General features: G+C 31.9%; 1 protein-coding gene across 1 annotated transcript; it reads left to right on the top strand.

The window, feature by feature from the left end:
- Nucleotides 1–3,537: 3,537 nt before the first annotated feature.
- UFO (F-box family protein) lies at nucleotides 3,538–5,583 on the top strand. The gene has a single exon (XM_085704622.1). It carries the CDS (start codon nucleotides 3,966–3,968, stop codon nucleotides 5,322–5,324), a length of 1,359 nt encoding a protein of 452 aa, XP_085560748.1. The 5' UTR covers nucleotides 3,538–3,965; the 3' UTR covers nucleotides 5,325–5,583.
- The last annotated feature ends 15,106 nt before the right edge of the window (nucleotides 5,584–20,689 follow it).

Here is a 20,689-nt window from a genome sequence, read left to right as displayed (position 1 = left end):
CATTGAAAAAAATCTAATAGTTTAATTTTGGGTTAAATATGTTTTTGATCCCTATAAATATACCAGCTTTTCGTTTTAGTCCCTCTAAAATTTTCCTTCAACTTTTAGTCCTCAAAAAATTTTCCATCTTCACTTTTGGTCCCTCTTTTAAAGTAAACTCAAATGTAGAATTCATATTTTTGAATAAAATTTTGCAGAAAAATTAATAATATTATAAGAATCACTCCCAAAAGAATTTAGAATTTTTTAACAAAACATGAATTTAATATGAATTTTTATATATTTTATGGTTAAAAATTCATATTAAATTTATGTTTTGTTAAAAAATTCTAATTTTTTTTTGGAAAATATTTTTACAATATTCTACACATTTCTGCACAATTTCATTAAAAAAAAAATACTAAAATTAACTTAAAAATAGGGACCAAAAGTAGTGATTGAAAATTTTATAGGGACTAAAAGTTGAAGGAAAATTTTAGAGGGACTAAAACGAAAAGTTGATATATTTATAGGGACCAAAAACATATTTAACCCTTTAATTTTTGATGTATTGAATATACAAGTTTTTATAAAAACTTGCCATCTAAAATAGTCAAAGAGTACCCTTAGAACATTCATAGCATTCTTTACATATAAATATGTTATTTAAATATCAAAATACAATCTTATGCCATATCATGTTACGCATCTCTGTTTTTTGGTAGACTATATCTTATATTTTCATATGTTTAATTTGTAGCAAAGATGGTTCTATTCGAGGCGTGTCAGACATTAAGTTAGCCGCCATCAAAATTTTATATCTAAAAATAAACTTTTTTTTTTATTTTTATTTTTGACAAAAACACTCATCTATTCACCATATTTATGCGGTGAATAGAACATGATATAAACTTTTGTGTCAAAAACATGTATTCCAATAACTCATTTGTTATTATAATATATATATCTAACATTTAATTCATTCATAATTGATATATAATCACTCAAATATGAATACAATATTTATAAACAATCGCTTTCCTAAATTCATAGAGACTTTTTTATTGAGCTGAGAAAATAAATCCATAAAAGAGACATTTATTAGGAAAGGATAAAACCACGAGAGTTTATACATTTTTTTAAAAAAAATACCCCACAAAAGCAACACCTCAGACCGGGTCAAATTTGGAGAAGATTATAATTAAATTTGTGGGCGTGTTGAAAAAATACGTATTGAAGAAATTTCACATTAACTTAGAATTATAAAGAGCGAGACCAAGACTCTTGTTAGAGTTTGAGGAAGTGTCGATAGGAACAACGAACCAATACTCCAGGAGTATGAGATAGGGAGACATCACATCTCCATTTAAAATCTTAACATATTAGTTATATGTTTTACTTCTCTTATCCATCCAATATTTTTCTAGGCGATGTGAGACAAGCAAATCACATTTGAACCCAATATATAATCTCACCCTCAAATGTGAGTTTCTACCTCCTACACTCATCATGATCCATTTCTGCTTCCCCAACAAGTCGATCCAAAAGCTACGATACCACTTGTTAAGGAGTCTCAGGGAGAGTCGAGAACAACAACGAATCAATATTTTGGGACTACAAGAGAGACATCACATGTCCGCTTAAAATTTTTAAGACATTAAATATACAATCATCTCTTTTTATATATTCAACATTTTTCTCATTCATAAACAATAGTATGAGACTAAACAATCAAACTTGAAAGCAACAATCAAATTATATGATATGAATAGTAGATTTAATCATACGTACAACCTTAGTGGTACTGGTAAGTATAGCGAACACATCAAGTAACAATAGTATAGTCTTTTTAATAAGTGTATTCTAGAGGAAACATTGGTTTTATTTCAAGATTTTTATGCGCTTTGGCCTATGTGTAGCCATTTTTACTGCTAGAGTTGTCATCCATATCATATATATATATATATGGAATGGACTGTAGTGGTACTTCCTGTTTATGGCTCTTTTGTCGCTTTGTGGATGAACATGAGCAACGACAATAAGGGAATTGGATTTCACCAACGGTGTAATTGACAAATAAACCAACTAGCTATTTTTACCTTTTTAAAAATAAATAAATCTGACTCCAATATCAGAAAAACTTTCAATAAATGATATTGGATCATCTCTCATCAAGCTAGACAATAACATCTCCAGTTTTATTTTTTGGACGAAGCTAAAATCAACATAATAAGAAAATCTTAGCACAAAACATATCAAAAAAAGTTACACATTACATAGGTCAAGTCAACTGATAAAAATAAAATAAAAAATAGCAAAGCTAACACCAGAGGCTAGATTAAAACCAAAACTCCAAGATAATTAACATCCACAAAACAATAAACACTCAAACAAGTAACAACACTAATCCCTAAACAACGTAAGGGACAAGATCACTACCAATTGAGTTCATAATTGAAAGCTTTCACCTAATATTTAACCAACTCCAAGGTAATAATTTAATCTTATCTAGAATAAAACAAACATCACACTCCTCAACTCCAAGGGAATATTTTGAAGGAATTTAAATATTTTTAGGTGAATTTTATTGTTTGGATAATAATTTAGAGAATTTTTTAAATGATGGAAATTTATGAAGTATTTATAAAAGTTGCAAATTATGAAGAGTGTTTATGAAGTATTTTGAAATTTGCAAATTGACCCATAATTTCATTTTTAAATTTGGCCCAAAAATTAAAATTTATAAAAGTTGTCTAAAAATGATGACAATGAAATTTTTTATTACTTCATCCAAACAAAAGTATTGAGAAATGAAAGTAATTTAATTGAATCATTTCAATTACTTAGAATTTTAAATTCTTTAAAATTTCTCAATTATCCCATCCAAACACACTCTTGGTTGATTCTTAATCAATATCAAATGAATCTCTTACACTTGAATTATATATTGAATTAACATTTGAATTATTATATTTATTATATATAATATTTTTGGCAAAGTTATTATATATAAGAGAAATGATATTTTGACAATCACTTTTTTAACAACTTTTGGACAACTTTCTCTCTCATACTCACATGATGTTGTTATCCTCTCTCTTCCTTTTTCTCTCTCCATTGTTTTTGACCAATAAGAAGTGAGAAAAATAAGGTTGTTAACAAAGTTGTCATCAAATGGATGTCAAAATATCATTACTCTATATATAATATAAAGGGCCTATATTTTTCCACTAGTACTAGCATTCCCATGTAGCATATAGTTGAGTTGCACTTTGATCAATTGGACATGTCTCATTGTCTCTCTCTTCTGCAAACATGTCCTTCCTTTCCAACCTCGGCTTTGACAAAACAACACTGAAATGATAGATGCATTCATCAGAAATAATCACTTCCCCTTTCTTTATTCTCACCTCACCTCAACAACCAAAAATTAAACCAAGAGCAAGAAGCATTAATAAGGAAATTGAAACTTTTTTTTTTTTGAGCAAATTAAAACTTTTTCTATTATATAAAGAAATAACAAGGCTCATTTCATTTCTACTTCACTCTTGTTGTCCCCACCCAATTCATTGCCACTTTCTAACTCACGTCCTTTGTTCCATTTGTGGTTATGCTGCACCACACCTAAAGTCTTCTTCAAAATCTCCCTATATCTACCCCCCCTTTTCTCCAATATCTCCTCCAAATCCCACTGAAAATGAGGAACAGAATCAACCATCTCCTCCCAGGTGATTTTTAGCAATCACCACCAACTATCCTTCCAAAACCTACCTACCTTTTTCACCCTTTCCCCTCTTAGGTGCTTCCCTAAAAGCGTTCTTTTCCACAAACATTTAATTTCACTTCCTTTTCTTTTTCACCAAAAACAACTAACAATCCATAACCTTTCCTTTATCATTAAAGGCAACCCTAGCTAGCATATATCTTAAATATTCCATAATTTCTTCTAATAAGAAACAACCATATAAACATTTATATTTATATTTATGGAAGGTTTTCACCCATCTATGAATATGAGTATGAATATGAATATGAATATGAATATGAATATGAGTATGAGCATGAGTATGAACCCTTCTTTTTCTTACACTTTCCCTATCACTGCTACTGCTTCTGGTGTTAGCACCAACATAACTACTGCTCCTTACAGCACTACTTCTACCACTCCATGGATGAACAGCAGAATATGGAGTAAGCTTCCACAAAGACTACTTGATCGCATCATAGCTTTCCTTCCTCCACCTGCTTTCTTCCGTGCACGTTCTGTCTGCAAGAGATTCTACTCTCTTCTCTTTTCCAACTCTTTCCTTGAATTATACCTTCAAGTTTCACCTCGTTTCCACTGGTTCATCTTTTTCAAACACAAAACCAGATCAAAAACCCACATCTACAAAAACAGTAACAACATCACTGATAGTACTTCCTTTGAAGGCTACCTCTTTGATCCTAATGAAATGACATGGTACCGTATTTCATTTGCTTTAATCCCTTCTGGTTTCTCACCATCTTCTTCATCCTCAGGTTTAGTCTGTTTTGTTTCTGATGAATCTGGTCCAAAAACAATGCTTTTAAGCAACCCTTTACTTGGTTCTATAGCTCAGTTACCACCAACATTGCGTCCAAGACTCTTCCCTTCCATTGGTTTAACCATCACTCCAACTTCCATTGATGTTACTGTTGCTGGTGATGACATGATATCACCATATGCAGTAAAAAACTTAACATCTGAAAGCTTTCATATTGATGCAAGTGGGTTTTATTCCATTTGGGGAACAACCTCTTCATTACCAAGACTATGTAGTCTTGAATCTGGTAGAATGGTATATTCAAATGGAAAATTTTACTGCATGAATTGCAGTCCTTTTAGTGTTTTAGCTTATGATGTAGCAACAAACACTTGGTTCAAAATTCAAGCACCTATGAGAAGGTTTTTAAGGTCACCTAACCTTGTTGAATGCAAAGGGAAGTTGTTACTTGTTGCTGCTGTTGAAAAGAGTAAGCTGAATGTGCCCAAGAGTTTGAGGGTTTGGTGTTTACAAGGTTGTGGAAGTGTTTGGGTTGAAACTGAGAGAATGCCACAACAACTTTATGTTCAGTTTACTGAAATGGAAAATGGGAATGGATTTGAGTGTGTTGGGAATGGTGAGTTTATTGTGATTATGATTAAAGGAAGTGATAAGGGTTTGGTTTATGATATTGGAAGGAAGAGATGGCAGTGGATTCCACCTTGTCCTTATGCTGGTTATGATGGCTTTGAGTTGCATGGTTTTGCTTATGAGCCTAGGTTGGCTACACCTGTTACTGCTCTACTTGATCAATTGGCTATGCCTCTTCCACAGTTTTAATTCATGGATGCTTAAAAAAATATTGAAGAAGTAATTAATTGGTTGGTTGGTTTATATGAATGTATAATGTATGCATGTATAATTATGATGGTATGGTATTGTTATGGTATGATATAAGTATGGTAATATATATATGAATGAATGACTTGTGATCCTAGCTAGCTAGTCATGAAAAGTGAATCTTCAGTGTAATACTCGGTCAACTTGTTAAGTTGTAGTAGTAATGATCCGTTTAATAACTTAAATTGTTCCTCTTTATAATTGTAGTCCCATTTGCAGTTATCTATCTCCATACATATTTGCACTGTAGGTTGTAGGCGTAGTAATTTACACTCAATCAGATTTGAGAAAAATAAGAAGATTTTATACGGGAATGGATTGCTATGGACATTCTAGTTCTAACCGTATTAATCGGTAACGTTTTTATTGAATGAAACTCATGTGAGTTTTATTCTTTAAAAATGAATCTCACGTAAAATTGTGAGTTTCACATCTCAATAAAAAAGTGAGTATTAAAAATAAAATGTTTTCTTTCTCGTGTATACCCATGAGATATTAAAATGTGATCTATAACCATTCATACTAGTTTTATTTATATTTCTCATGTATTTCTCTCTCTTAATTAACGGTAAGAGATCACACTCTATAGTTAGGCTACAATTGACAATTTGTTAACTATTTCATTTCTTAAGTTAAAATGGAGATACTTTTATTTTTTCAATAAACCTATTAGTAATTTTTTTCTTTGAATAAACTACTCAACATAGTGATAGAACAATGTGTAAAGATTGAATGAAAACAACAAAAAACTGTGTATAAAATTGAAGAGAATTGGGATTAGGGTTTCTAGGGTTTCTTTGAGAGAGAGAAAGAGAGGATAAAACTTGTGAAATTTGATTGATTGAATGAATTGTATTATTCACAAAGGCTATGAAGCTATATATACATCAAGTGATGTAACAAACTAGAGAAACAAAATGTAACAAACTCTTAACTTCACATGCAAGTAACAAAAGCTAGTTACTTAACATGCAAGTTTCTAAACAAACTACTAAACAAAGATAAGATCAATTCTAACTAGAATGAATTACTAAACCAATACACCTCCTTAATTCATTTAGTTAGATGCTTCAGCCATTCCTAACTTCTTCTTCAAGTAATCAAAGCTGCTTAGCTTCAATGGCTTTGTGAGCAGGTCTGCTATCTGCTCTTCTGTCTTGTAGTGCTTTACCTTCAGCTTTCCATTGTTCACCTGGTCCCTTAGAAAATGGAATTTGGTTTCAATATGCTTGCTCCTGCCATGTGCTACTGGATGTTTTGCCAGGTCTATAGCAGATTTGCTATCAATCCTGAGCTCCATCTTTTCATCCTTCACCAGTTGCAATTCAATTAGTAACATGTTGATCCATTGAGCTTGACATGTTGTCATGGATGCTGAAGGAAAATCGAAAGATATCATACACAGCGGAAGAAGAAGAAGAAGAAGAATTTCGATTTTCTTTCCTTGGATCATTACGAAGTTCAAACATGAATCAGTGATTCGATTGTTACCTTGAACTGTGGAATCTGAAAGCTAGAACTGGAAACTGGAATCTCGATCACAGCCAAGCAAGCAACAAGCAGCAAAGCCTCTAGCAAGTCCACACGAACAGTGCTCCTCCAAAACTCGGTGCTAGCCAATGAATTGGAAGTGCAGAGAAGAAAGGGGTTGCTTCAAAACGTGTAACCAAAAACTTCAGCACCAGAGTTCTATTTATAGAGCTTCTAGTGTGCTCTGCAAGTCATAAGTCACTATTGGGCTTCAGTAAGCCCAACAACGAGTTTAGTAATTTTGCTAACTAATTAGCGTTATTTACTAAACGCACCTCTTATATAAGTCATACTTATATATTTCTCTTTTGACTGTTCTTTGTGTGTGACCCTATAGGTTCTAGTCACGTTGGCAATAATATTAAATCTAATATTTAATATTATAAACAATGAGCGGTATCTAGCAACACATCATTGCTACCCAAGTGACAAGAATGTCAAGTGATCTGACGAAACCTTTCCATGATAATACTTATGTGTACAATTACTCCTTTGTCTCGATATCTCTATTGATCCCAAGGCATAGATATTGTCACCCTTGTATAGATCAATGTTTATATTTCTTGATTCCGAAATATACTGAATAACGAATAAGTCCAATATCTTATATTGACTTAGTTCGGCATGGCCATGCAGTTTTACAGTCATATTTCATCAAGAGGCCTAAAGATATATCTCCTGTTTATGAGGAGGGACAAATCCCATCTAGGACACTCATGTCCCTCAGCATGCTTCATCAAGTACCCATCAACCAACGTTATGGTTATCCTTTTACAGACAACGTTAGAATGGCAACAAAGCACTTGAGTCCACATCTAGGGATCATAGTGGTTTCAGGTCCAAGAGCGATATACACTATTATCATTGTGAGAATATCTTATGACAATTGCATAACTTACTATGTAGTATTCTCACGGCGGGTCAATCCAATATAAATATTACTCCTAATATTTATATCTATGTGAAGACTTGATAACTCTTTATCCATGATCTGTGAGATGTGATCATCAGTCTACCCACATAATAGTCTCTATGCTTTAATGATATCCCACTTCTCAATAAAGCTTGACTACGGATACTTTTAGAATAGTTTCCTTATGTTTAACGGGGTCTCACAATTAAGTTATACTTAATGTTCCATTAAACGGACTAATTATTCTAGGGACTTCATTATTTTGAAACAAAATCAATAAAGAAATGCCTTTTAATTTATATTTTCACAATATATATATTTATATCAATATCATGATACAAAGCCAAACCCAATCAATATAGATTGGCTATTAGGGCTTACTCCAACAATCTCCCACTAGCACTAAAAGCCAATCAAATATTAACTCAATATCTATTGGTCAAGTGTTAGCATCAAGCACACTTTGGGCAAGATACTCTACTAGCAGATAAGGAACTCTTTCCTATGTTGGTAGGTCATGCTTCTTTCAATTTACACTTTCGATTTTCTATCGAAAAGAAATTGAAGTGTCAAAGCATACATTTGGATCATTGGTGAGATCAAGTTTTCATTGCTTGCAAGATTTAAACCAATTTTACCTCAGAAGAGATCAATGAAATCCGCAACGCAAGAAACACGTGTTTTCACTCATTTATGAGCTAAACAATCCAAATCATATATATTTGACATCTGTAATAGAAACAACTACTATCTGAAGCTTGTACTTTTACAAATTTCATAGTTGATATCCTAGCATAACATTTATTCCAAATTACGATCTGGATATACTGTACATCGATATGAAAGTCAACACTATTGTAACTCATTTACAATGTTTCTTTCATATGTGTTCAAGAAACAATCCTTAGTCCTTTAAGACATCCATGGATATTCTTGAAAGTATTCTAGTGTCGAACACTACAAACAATTTTGGTACATATTGAAAATAATTTTCTAACCATGTCTCACATGTGTAGATAAATTGTTTTGGTGACTAGTATGTCATCCACATACTCCACCAAACTAATATCAATGCTCCCACTATTCTCCTTGTGTGCACAAGATTTTTATTAATCAAAGTTTTTCATAAAACTTCACTAATAAAACAAATAATTCAACTTCAAGAAGCTTGCTCCAATTCATACATGAATTTTGTAATATATATACCTTTCTAGCATCCTTTGGATTAACGAAATCCTACATATGTCAAATACATATATAAGGTTATTCCAATTAAGGAATACAACCTCGTTATCCATTTTCTAGAACATGTATTATACAACAATGGCAATTGGGATCGTTAGATTTAAGCATTACGATGATGTAATGGTTTCGTCATAATTTGCATCATGAGTTGCATGAAACCATATACAATCAATCACATCTTAAAGGTATTCATAATACCATCCATGTCAGCTTTCTACAAGAAAACTCACATTCATCTCATGAGTCATACTCATTTTGATGATTTAACCAATATCTATATATGGTTTGTGTACATGGATTCTTTATAAGATCCCATGGCATTTAGCCATATCTCAAAGTTCAGGCCATTTACGACCTTCTAGTAAGTTTGGGGCTCATCTACCATGAAAATCATAACACCTTGTTGAGCCATGACAAAATCATGTTACTCATTGTAGTGATATGACATATCAAACTCATCTAGATCTTGTGCTACTCGAACTGGTGATTTAACAACAACCCTTTGTTGAATTAGTTCATGTTCCATTCTTAAAGATACATGTATTTTGTGGTACTTGACTTAATTCAAGTTCTACAACACTCCCACTGGCTCCTACAGAGACATACTCCTTTAATAGGAATACTCCAGATCTAGAGACAAACGATTATTGTCATGAAAGGTGATGTATAATCAGTATCCCTTAGTTTCCTTAGGGTACCTCCACAAATGTACATTCATTTAATTTGTAGTTTAGTTTATCTAATAAACCATATAACCTCAAATTATCATAAAGTCAAAAACTAGGTACTCTTACCTCCATATCTAATATGGTGTCTTTATGATTACTCTATTGGAACTTGTAGTGGGTGAAGAATAACTGTAATTTAATTTAACATCAAGAGTCAATGAGTCATAACCAAACTATTTTAGATCGATTCATGTCAAACATGAAGCGATATAAATAATAATTATACTCATTAATCAAACATTTACCATCACGACTTACTCATATGGTCTTTATACTTTTCAAACCTATTTCTTTTACTTCATTGTTAAACTCTTTGAACAATTTCAAAGATTTCTTGAATTGTGTCAAATACACTTTTCTCATATACTATTAATTAGTAATGTTAGATGAAGTAAGAGAAATAAAATATCCAGCAAATATGTGTAGTGCTCCATATACATCTCATATGTATATCAACTCAAATAGATTATGTGTCCTTTTCACCTTTACCGGTATACTAATCTATTTTGAAAGGTGGAACTCACATCCTTCAAATGATATAAAACCAAATGAGTCCAATAGTCCATATCCATGGATTTTGGAAATGTGAATCACACTTGTTTGTACTAAACAGTGATGCCAATGATATATAAAAGGTTCAAATCTCATTTGATCCTTTTCTCATATGTTATAGACTAGCTTATCAAGATCATGGAACTCAAATCCATTACTTGATCAGCACATTGTATAGAAAACATTATTAGGACAATAGGACAATATTTGTCTATCATTCAACTACATAATCCTTCTCTTGTCAATACAAGATTTATGATTTAATGTTTCTGTTTTATATGGAATTTAATAACAATTATTTGGTTCCATATCAAGTTAAGTTTAAGTCCAAGCATAAGCTCTTATAGTCAATGAAACAATTTGTTCCATTCCAGACGTAGGTGAACTTCACTTATAGTTAATGTTCTGCTTCTTTAAAACTCTCTATATTTCAACAAATATGAGATTAATCATCAAGTATCATATATTTATGATGAAGAAGTAGAAATTTAACTTTCTATAACTATATGGGTAAATAAGAAGTCTTACTTCTTTCTTATATTTTGACCCTTTCAAAACTACGAGCAATTTTTGTTTTTCGACTTTTGAAATAATTGCTTCCCCTTTTTGCAACCGTGTTTAACCTTTCAAAGGTAGAAAAACAGAATTTGAATTTTATTCTTATCCATGTACATCTACTTGATAGGCTTAAACTATTCATCTTATAACATTGAGGTTGAATGATCATATCATTCTCCATCGTCGTTACCACTATGAGATATCCTATATCTACTCATTTGACCCAATGCTTCTGATAAGCGTTGTTTTTCAAATATAGACATAGAAAGTTGCTAGGAAATAACTGCTCGAGAATATACAGTTTTTCTCATTCTTAAGAACAATTCTTAAATTTTGTACCAATTCAAAAACTCTTTTCTAAAAATTTTGTTCTTCATAAGAACTTTTAACAGTATAATAAAATTTATATGCTAAAGAAATTCTAAATACAGAAAATAAATAAAATAAATGTATCATGATTTAAAACATATTTAAATAGGTCTTTAATTAAATATGCTCCCACTATTTTACTCAAAACAAATGACCGTCAACATTTGAATCGGAAAATCTCATTGGAAGATTTTCTAGTGGGTTGAAATCCATATTTCACCTTGGTTTAAGTCAACGGAGGTTGTACTCAAAACTCAGTTATTTAGGTAGGAACTCCTTCCAATTGTATCTCATACAACTTTCAAATCATTTGAGTGAATAACTCCTTACTCTAATCTATCATATAGATGTTCCCAAACATTGCTTCTAAATTTATTTTAATCTTATTAAAATTAATTTAGTTAAGTTAAACCCAAAAGAATAACACTTGGGTAAATGGATTACCGCACCGCAACTTACTAGTATAGAAAGTGCACCTCGCGGAGGCGAAACCTACACATTTCGATATTAGTCTTGAAGGGTGTTAAACTTTTGGAAAGCATTAAACTTAATATTTTGAATTGAAGGATTTTTATTAAGTTTGATCTCACCTCACCACGGCTTATATATCATATATATTCGCACTCCAATCATAACATGCATAACGATTATACAATAATAAAAGTGACATGATTATGGCCATCCTAACGCTATGACTCTCTCAAGCCAATGAGAGAATCTAAACTAATCCTAGCAACGACCTTGCTTCTCCAAGCTTGACCTCCAGGACTATCCTAACGTCATGAGCCCTATTACTTCTTTGCATTCTATTTACATTACATATGAAAGAAAACTCGTTTTACATACGAGGGAGTGGATGAGAAGAGAATGTACAATAGAGATATAAGAGAGAGGCACGTCACGCAGGCCGTATTTCAAAATCCAAATGAAATAAAATAAAAGGACTAAGGCCATAATCATTCACATGATAATAATAACAAACACACTTTTATTATTATTAATTATACCTTATAATTAAATAAATTAAATTAAAATTTGACATATGATCACAAAATTTGACATATGATCACACTACGCAGATTAGCTGGGGGTTTAATTGAGTACCAAAATATATTATATTGAGTACAAAAATATATTATATTAAGTACAAAAATATCTCATATTATGTACCAAAATATATTTTATTGAGTACCAAAATATATTATATTATGTACCAAAATATATTTCAGATCAAGTACTAAAATATATTAGATTGCATACCAAAATATCTCAGATTGTGTTCCAAAATATTCTAGATTGCGTATTTCGCATCAACACTTGACACGTTTATGAACACCCAAATCATTTCGGCAAATATTCTGATCAAATCCAAAAGATCATATATGATATTGAAACTCTTTCAAATCATGATTCTTTTAAATTATAAACAAATCAAGTTAAAGTCATGCAAATCGATTAAATAATTTCAAAAGATCATATATGACATTGAAACTATTTCAAATCACGATCTTTTAAATTAATTATCAGTTTAGGGTCGTTTATTACCTTTCAAACAACTTTTGAAAAACAATCCAAAAGGTAGAATTTTTATTTACTTAATTATAGTAATATTGACACTCAATAATTATTATAATTAAATCTGCTTTATTTAGGCAATCAATTTGTTTCCAAAACAAATTACAGGGCTAAAATTAAGAAAATATTTTATTACCAAATTCAAAAATCATATTTGATATTGAAACTCTTTCAAAATCATGATCTTTTAAATTTACTACCTTTCTCCAATTAAATAAATTAATTAAACATAAATATTTGCAAGGATTGTTTGTTTAGCATGAACAACCGGATCTATGATGCTTCACCAGATTCGGATATTGAAGCTCACTCTCACGAATTGTTCAAATTCACAACAATCTCTTTGAAAACAATTGATCGAATGATACAACCATAATAATACAACGCTTGTATAGTTAGGTATCCTAATACAACAATCAAACATCAATAGTTTTCACAATTGTTTGTTCAGTATGGACAACCGGATCTTTGATGCTTCACCAGAATCGGTATTCGAAGCTCAATCTCACGAGTTGACTACAAATTCACAATCAATTATATAAAACCTATTGAACGAATGATATCATCAATATATCACATATAATGATGTTGTATTAAAATCATATATCACATATATGATATTGATCAATCAATTTTAATTAATATTTAAATTTAAATAATAAAATATTAACACTTAATATTCTATTTTATTAACGGATTTGCATTCCAAATTAATTCCTTATAAAATATCAAAATATTAGCAAATCAAATATTTGCGAAAATATTATTATCTCTTAAAACAATTTTAAAAGATAATCTAATTTGATTTGTTTCCAATCATGTTCCCGTCGATATGTATAATCGATATGTCGATACTTCACCAGAAACGGTTTCTGAAACATCAAACAAATCGAAAAGCCATGCACAGAAAACATGATACGATGGCAATTTTAATTCTCTTTATTATGTAATTCCGATACAAAATGTTTAATCATATTAAAACATAAAGCAGTAACAAAGAAATCCGATTCATGGTTTCGTAATTGGCTCTGATACCACTGAAGGAAAATCGAAAGATATCATACACAGCGGAAGAAGAAGAAGAAGAAGAATTTCGATTTTCTTTCCTTGGATCATTACGAAGTTCAAACATGAATCAGTGATTCGATTGTTACCTTGAACTGTGGAATCTGAAAGCTAGAACTGGAAACTGGAATCTCGATCACAGCCAAGCAAGCAACAAGCAGCAAAGCCTCTAGCAAGTCCACACGAACAGTGCTCCTCCAAAACTCGGTGCTAGCCAATGAATTGGAAGTGCAGAGAAGAAAGGGGTTGCTTCAAAACGTGTAACCAAAAACTTCAGCACCAGAGTTCTATTTATAGAGCTTCTAGTGTGCTCTGCAAGTCATAAGTCACTATTGGGCTTCAGTAAGCCCAACAACGAGTTTAGTAATTTTGCTAACTAATTAGCGTTATTTACTAAACGCACCTCTTATATAAGTCATACTTATATATTTCTCTTTTGACTGTTCTTTGTGTGTGACCCTATAGGTTCTAGTCACGTTGGCAATAATATTAAATCTAATATTTAATATTATAAACAATGAGCGGTATCTAGCAACACATCATTGCTACCCAAGTGACAAGAATGTCAAGTGATCTGACGAAACCTTTCCATGATAATACTTATGTGTACAATTACTCCTTTGTCTCGATATCTCTATTGATCCCAAGGCATAGATATTGTCACCCTTGTATAGATCAATGTTTATATTTCTTGATTCCGAAATATACTGAATAACGAATAAGTCCAATATCTTATATTGACTTAGTTCGGCATGGCCATGCAGTTTTACAGTCATATTTCATCAAGAGGCCTAAAGATATATCTCCTGTTTATGAGGAGGGACAAATCCCATCTAGGACACTCATGTCCCTCAGCATGCTTCATCAAGTACCCATCAACCAACGTTATGGTTATCCTTTTACAGACAACGTTAGAATGGCAACAAAGCACTTGAGTCCACATCTAGGGATCATAGTGGTTTCAGGTCCAAGAGCGATATACACTATTATCATTGTGAGAATATCTTATGACAATTGCATAACTTACTATGTAGTATTCTCACGGCGGGTCAATCCAATATAAATATTACTCCTAATATTTATATCTATGTGAAGACTTGATAACTCTTTATCCATGATCTGTGAGATGTGATCATCAGTCTACCCACATAATAGTCTCTATGCTTTAATGATATCCCACTTCTCAATAAAGCTTGACTACGGATACTTTTAGAATAGTTTCCTTATGTTTAACGGGGTCTCACAATTAAGTTATACTTAATGTTCCATTAAACGGACTAACTATTCTAGGGACTTCATTATTTTGAAACAAAATCAATAAAGAAATGCCTTTTAATTTATATTTTCACAATATATATATTTATATCAATATCATGATACAAAGCCAAACCCAATCAATATAGATTGGCTATTAGGGCTTACTCCAACAGCTGCAATGTACTCTGCTTCACAAGAAGATAGTGCAACCACTGATTCCTTCTTAGAGCTCCATGAGAAGGCTGCATTTCCAATCATGAACACATAAGCAGCAATACTCTTTCTGTCATCTTTATCTCCACTCCAATCAGAGTCTTGAATAAACAACTAGCTCTCCACTCTTATTCTTAAAGTACTGGATACCATAATTTCTAGTACCCTTCACATATCTCAGAATTCTCTTTGCAGCAACCAAGTGAGAAGTGGTAGGTTTCACCATATACCTGCTGATCAAACCTACACCATATGCAATATCAGGTCTTGTATGGCATAGATACCTCAATGAACCCACAATTTGCTTGAACAAAGTTGGATTCACTTCTTTCTCATCATTTACCAGAGACAATTTCACTCCTGTGTCAACTGGAGTTGAAATTGGTTTGCAATTCAGCATATTGAACCTCTTCAAAACATCTTGTGCATATTTTCTTTGATGTATCAGAATTCCCTGTGAATTCATTTCAAACTCAATTCCTAGAAAATATGTGAGATTGCCCAGATCAGACATCTCAAATGTCTTCATCATATTCTTCTTAAAGACCTTCATTTCCTCTTCATTGTTTCCAGTAACAATCATATCATCCACATATAAGCATACAATAAGTTTATTAGTGGTGTTTCTGCAGTAAATTCCATGTTCAGTTACACACTTCAGGAAACCTTGCTGAACAAGAAAACTGTCTATTTTCTTATTCCAAGCTCTTGGAGCTTGCTTCAAACCATACAGAGCTTTATCAAGCTTGTATACATACTCCTCCTTTCCCTTTATCTCAAATCCTGGTGGTTGATTCACATAAACTTCTTCTTCAAGCTCACCATTGAGAAAAGCTGACTTCACATCCAATTGCTACATTGACCAGTTGTTCTTGACTGCTATAGCAACAATCAATCTGATTGTTTCCATCCTTGCCACGGGAGCATATACTTCATAATAATCTTCACCATACTTCTGCAGGAATCCTCTTGCAACTAGCCTGGCCTTGTATTTTGCAACCTGACCATCTGGCTTCAGTTTTGTCTTGAAAACCCACTTAACATCAATACACTTCTTATCAGTAGGTAATTGAACTAATCTCCAAGTTTCATTCTTTTCTATGGAGTCTAGTTCCTCAATCATTGCTTTCTTCCAGTGACTTTGTTTAAGAGCTTCCTCAAAAGATATTGGTTCAGCTTCAGCAAGCATTGCTGATTGCACCATATCACCATCATCTGTGATTGCTTGATCTGGAAACCTTTCATAATCTCCCAACCTTGCTGGTGGTTGAGTATTCCTTCTTGGCATATTAGCAACACATGTGTAACACCCCGTTTTCCCAACATAAAAATTTCATAATAAATTATCAGAGGTATTCACATAAACGGAATGCTACATCTCTTTATTCATAAAATCTTAACAAAATAGATAATAATTTATCCTTCAAAAATTCATCAACATAATATTTAAAAACTTCGCAGCGGATTTAGTTTAACAATAGAAATAGTCTCGGCACGCAGGCCTCATCATAAAAGTCTCATAAATCTTAGTTCAATAATAATTCTTAAACTTCAAAAGCAATACGTAAAGGAACAGAAAATAGTATTAAAATCCCCATCCCGTTACGTATCAGAGCACCTAAGGACACAGTGAGAGATAGTCACCCACGACCGCAACTAATCTTGATTACCTGCAAGTTACCCATACGAAGAGCAACATTTTCAAGCAGAAGGGGTGAGATTTCTCAAACAATAATATTAAGCTCATAAATCATAAATTACATTTAACAATATAAACATCTTATAATTTAACAATTATAATCAAATACATAGACATCATCATTTCATCTTAGCAATATATCATCATATAGCAGTCACAATCATCGTCACATATCATGATACTAAAAGGCATCACAAAGTAATTCGTTAAAACATCACAACTTAACAACTTGACTCGACAATGCATCTAGACTCGACTATGCAACTCTTAACGTCTTAAACCATCTTGAATCATCATGAAAATGCAAATGCATGTGGTACCAATCTAGGGCATAAGCCCTCGTCGCTATTGAGCAAAAGCTCCTAGGGCATGAGCCCTCGTCTCTGGTTGAGCAAAAGCTCCATCGTCGTAGTTGAGCAAAAACTCCATCGTCGTAGTTGAGCAAAAGCTCCATCGTCGTGGTTGAGCAAAAGCTCCATCGTCGTGGTTGAGCAAAAGCTCCAGGGCATGAGCCCTCATCTTTAAATGAGTATGCATGGACTCAACATCTTACGTCTTAGAAACTTCATGAACATCTTACAACTCTTTGACTTAGACCGACACTTACATCTTAAATAAGACTCGGCAGTATATGCAGCATATAAATAATTCTTCTATAGCACATATTTAAATCACACAACTTCAAATATCACATCCTCAAATAACTCATTAATAAAACAATATCTTAAATAGAATAATATTCACAGGATATAGTGTAAAATTATCCACACATATAAGAGATGGAAATAATCAAATAATAACAATTATAAATTTAAAGTAACAAAATAAAATGGTAAACAAATTAGTAAAATATCTTAATATTCCAGTTACATTCATAAAGACACTAATTATCCAAATAAGACATATAGTCAATTCGGCTAAAGCAAAAATGGGTATGCACATAAATAGATTAAACACATAAATCAGAACTAACCGATTCCAAACATTTTTTTAATTGTCAATATTCTATTTTTAACAAACTATGATTCATCATTACTAGATAACTCTTTTATCAATTAGGCTAATTCACGTAGTATACATAGCAATCAAATTAAATTATTCTTTTATTGAGAGGCAAAATAGATAGATTGCTAACTCTTAGCACATACATATAGAATTCTTATTATGAAAAATAAAGTCAATTGATTCACTACACACATAGCAGATATCACATATGATTTCCCTTTTGAATTCTAAATTGAAAATACCCATTATTATCAAACTTAGAAAGGATAATTGAAGGCTAAAGGTTAAACATGATTCAAATATTTTTAAAAGGCAGTCGCATATCAGGTATTGGATTTTGTTCAAACCACTTTTGATATAGACTCAGTTATCGAATTCAAAGCTAAATACAAAATTTACGAAATCAAATCACACAATCATAAATCATTTGTATAAATTCAACACGAAACACATTTCAATTCAACGGTTTTTCATCACCTAATCATCAATTCTCACTCAAACCCTAATTCTCATAATCTTACAAAACTCATCCTAAAACACGTTAGATGCAATCTAATGATCTACAAACTTAATATTAGTGAAAGATAGTCTCACCCTTACCTTAGATTGTTTTTCTGAAATCAAAAGCAGCGTTCTTCATTCCTAGGGTTCTCTCTCTCTCTGAGTTCTCCTCTTTCTCCTCTTTCTCCAAAAAGCGGTCTAACGTAAAAACTCTTTCTAACCTAAGCTTCCTTATTTATAATACTAATCACTCTTCCTAAATCTATTTAGGCCCAATAACTTATTCTTCCTTCTATTCTAACCTCCAATTCTACTTACACTAATAATTCTCATATTCTAATAAATAATATTTCTCTACTAAATATATAATAATACACCAAATAACAAATATATATCTATAACAATTAACAAATATATTATGCTAGTAAATACCAACATATAACATAACAAAATATCACTCAACAAAATATATTAATTAAATTATAAAAAGACATCTAATCTCAACAAATCATATATCCCTCATATACAACATATAAATATATAAATATATTCTAAAACTAATTAAAATAATTAAATAAAAAGGAGGGCGTTACAACTCTCCCCAACTTAAAAGAATTTCGTCCTCGAAATTCAAGCACAATAGAAAATAAATTTAGTCATTACTTCTTCAAACAAAACACAAAAACTACATCAAGTTAGTCGGTTAAACATGATCACATAAAAAAACATAACTAATAACTAGAAAACATGACGACAGGACACAATGACTCATCTACTTGGCCGGACGGACCGACCTGCTCTGATACCAATTGTAACACCCCGTTTTCCCAACATAAAAATTTCATAATAAATTATCAGAGGTATTCACATAAACGGAATGCTACATCTCTTTATTCATAAAATCTTAACAAAATAGATAATAATTTATCCTTCAAAAATTCATCAACATAATATTTAAAAACTTCGCAGCGGATTTAGTTTAACAATATAAATAGTCTCGGCACGCAGGCCTCATCATAAAAGTCTCATAAATCTTAGTTCAATAATAATTCTTAAACTTCAAAAGCAATACGTAAAGGAACAAAAAATAGTATTAAAATCCCCATCCCGTTACGTATCAGAGCACCTAAGGACACAGTGAGAGATAGTCACCCACGACCGCAACTAATCTTGATTACCTGCAAGTTACCTATACGAAGAGCAACATTTTCAAGCAGAAGGGGTGAGATTTCTCAAACAATAATATTAAGCTCATAAATCATAAATTACATTTAACAATATAAACATCTTATAATTTAACAATTATAATCAAATACATAGACATCATCATTTCATCTTAGCAATATATCATCATATAGCAGTCACAATCATCGTCACATATCATGATACTAAAAGGCATCACAAAGTAATTCGTTAAAACATCACAACTTAACAACTTGACTCGACAATGCATCTAGACTCGACTATGCAACTCTTAACGTCTTAATCCATCTTGAATCATCATGAAAATGCAAATGCATGTGGTACCAATCCAGGGCATAAGCCCTCGTCGCTATTGAGCAAAAGCTCCTAGGGCATGAGCCCTCGTCTCTGGTTGAGCAAAAGCTCCATCGTCGTAGTTGAGCAAAAGCTCCATCGTCGTGATTGAGCAAAAGCTCCATCGTCGTGGTTGAGCAAAAGCTCCAGGGCATGAGCCCTCATCTTTAAATGAGTATGCATGGACTCAACATCTTACGTCTTAGAAACTTCATGAACATCTTACAACTCTTTGACTTAGACCGACACTTACATCTTAAATAAGACTCGGCAGTATATGCAGCATATAAATAATTCTTCTATAGCACATATTTAAATCACACAACTTCAAATATCACATCCTCAAATAACTCATTAATAAAACAATATCTTAAATAGAATAATATTCACAGGATATAGTGTAAAATTATCCACACATATAAGAGATGGAAATAATCAAATAATAACAATTATAAATTTAAAGTAACAAAATAAAATGGTAAACAAATTAGTAAAATATCTTAATATTCCAGTTACATTCATAAAGACACTAATTATCCAAATAAGACATATAGTCAAT

This window comes from Medicago sativa, chromosome 4 (genome assembly GCF_051527215.1).
Source record: "Medicago sativa cultivar Bolivia chromosome 4, Bolivia_mono, whole genome shotgun sequence".
Lineage (NCBI taxonomy): Eukaryota > Viridiplantae > Streptophyta > Magnoliopsida > Fabales > Fabaceae > Medicago > Medicago sativa.
This window is presented reverse-complemented; position numbering and strand designations above follow the sequence as displayed.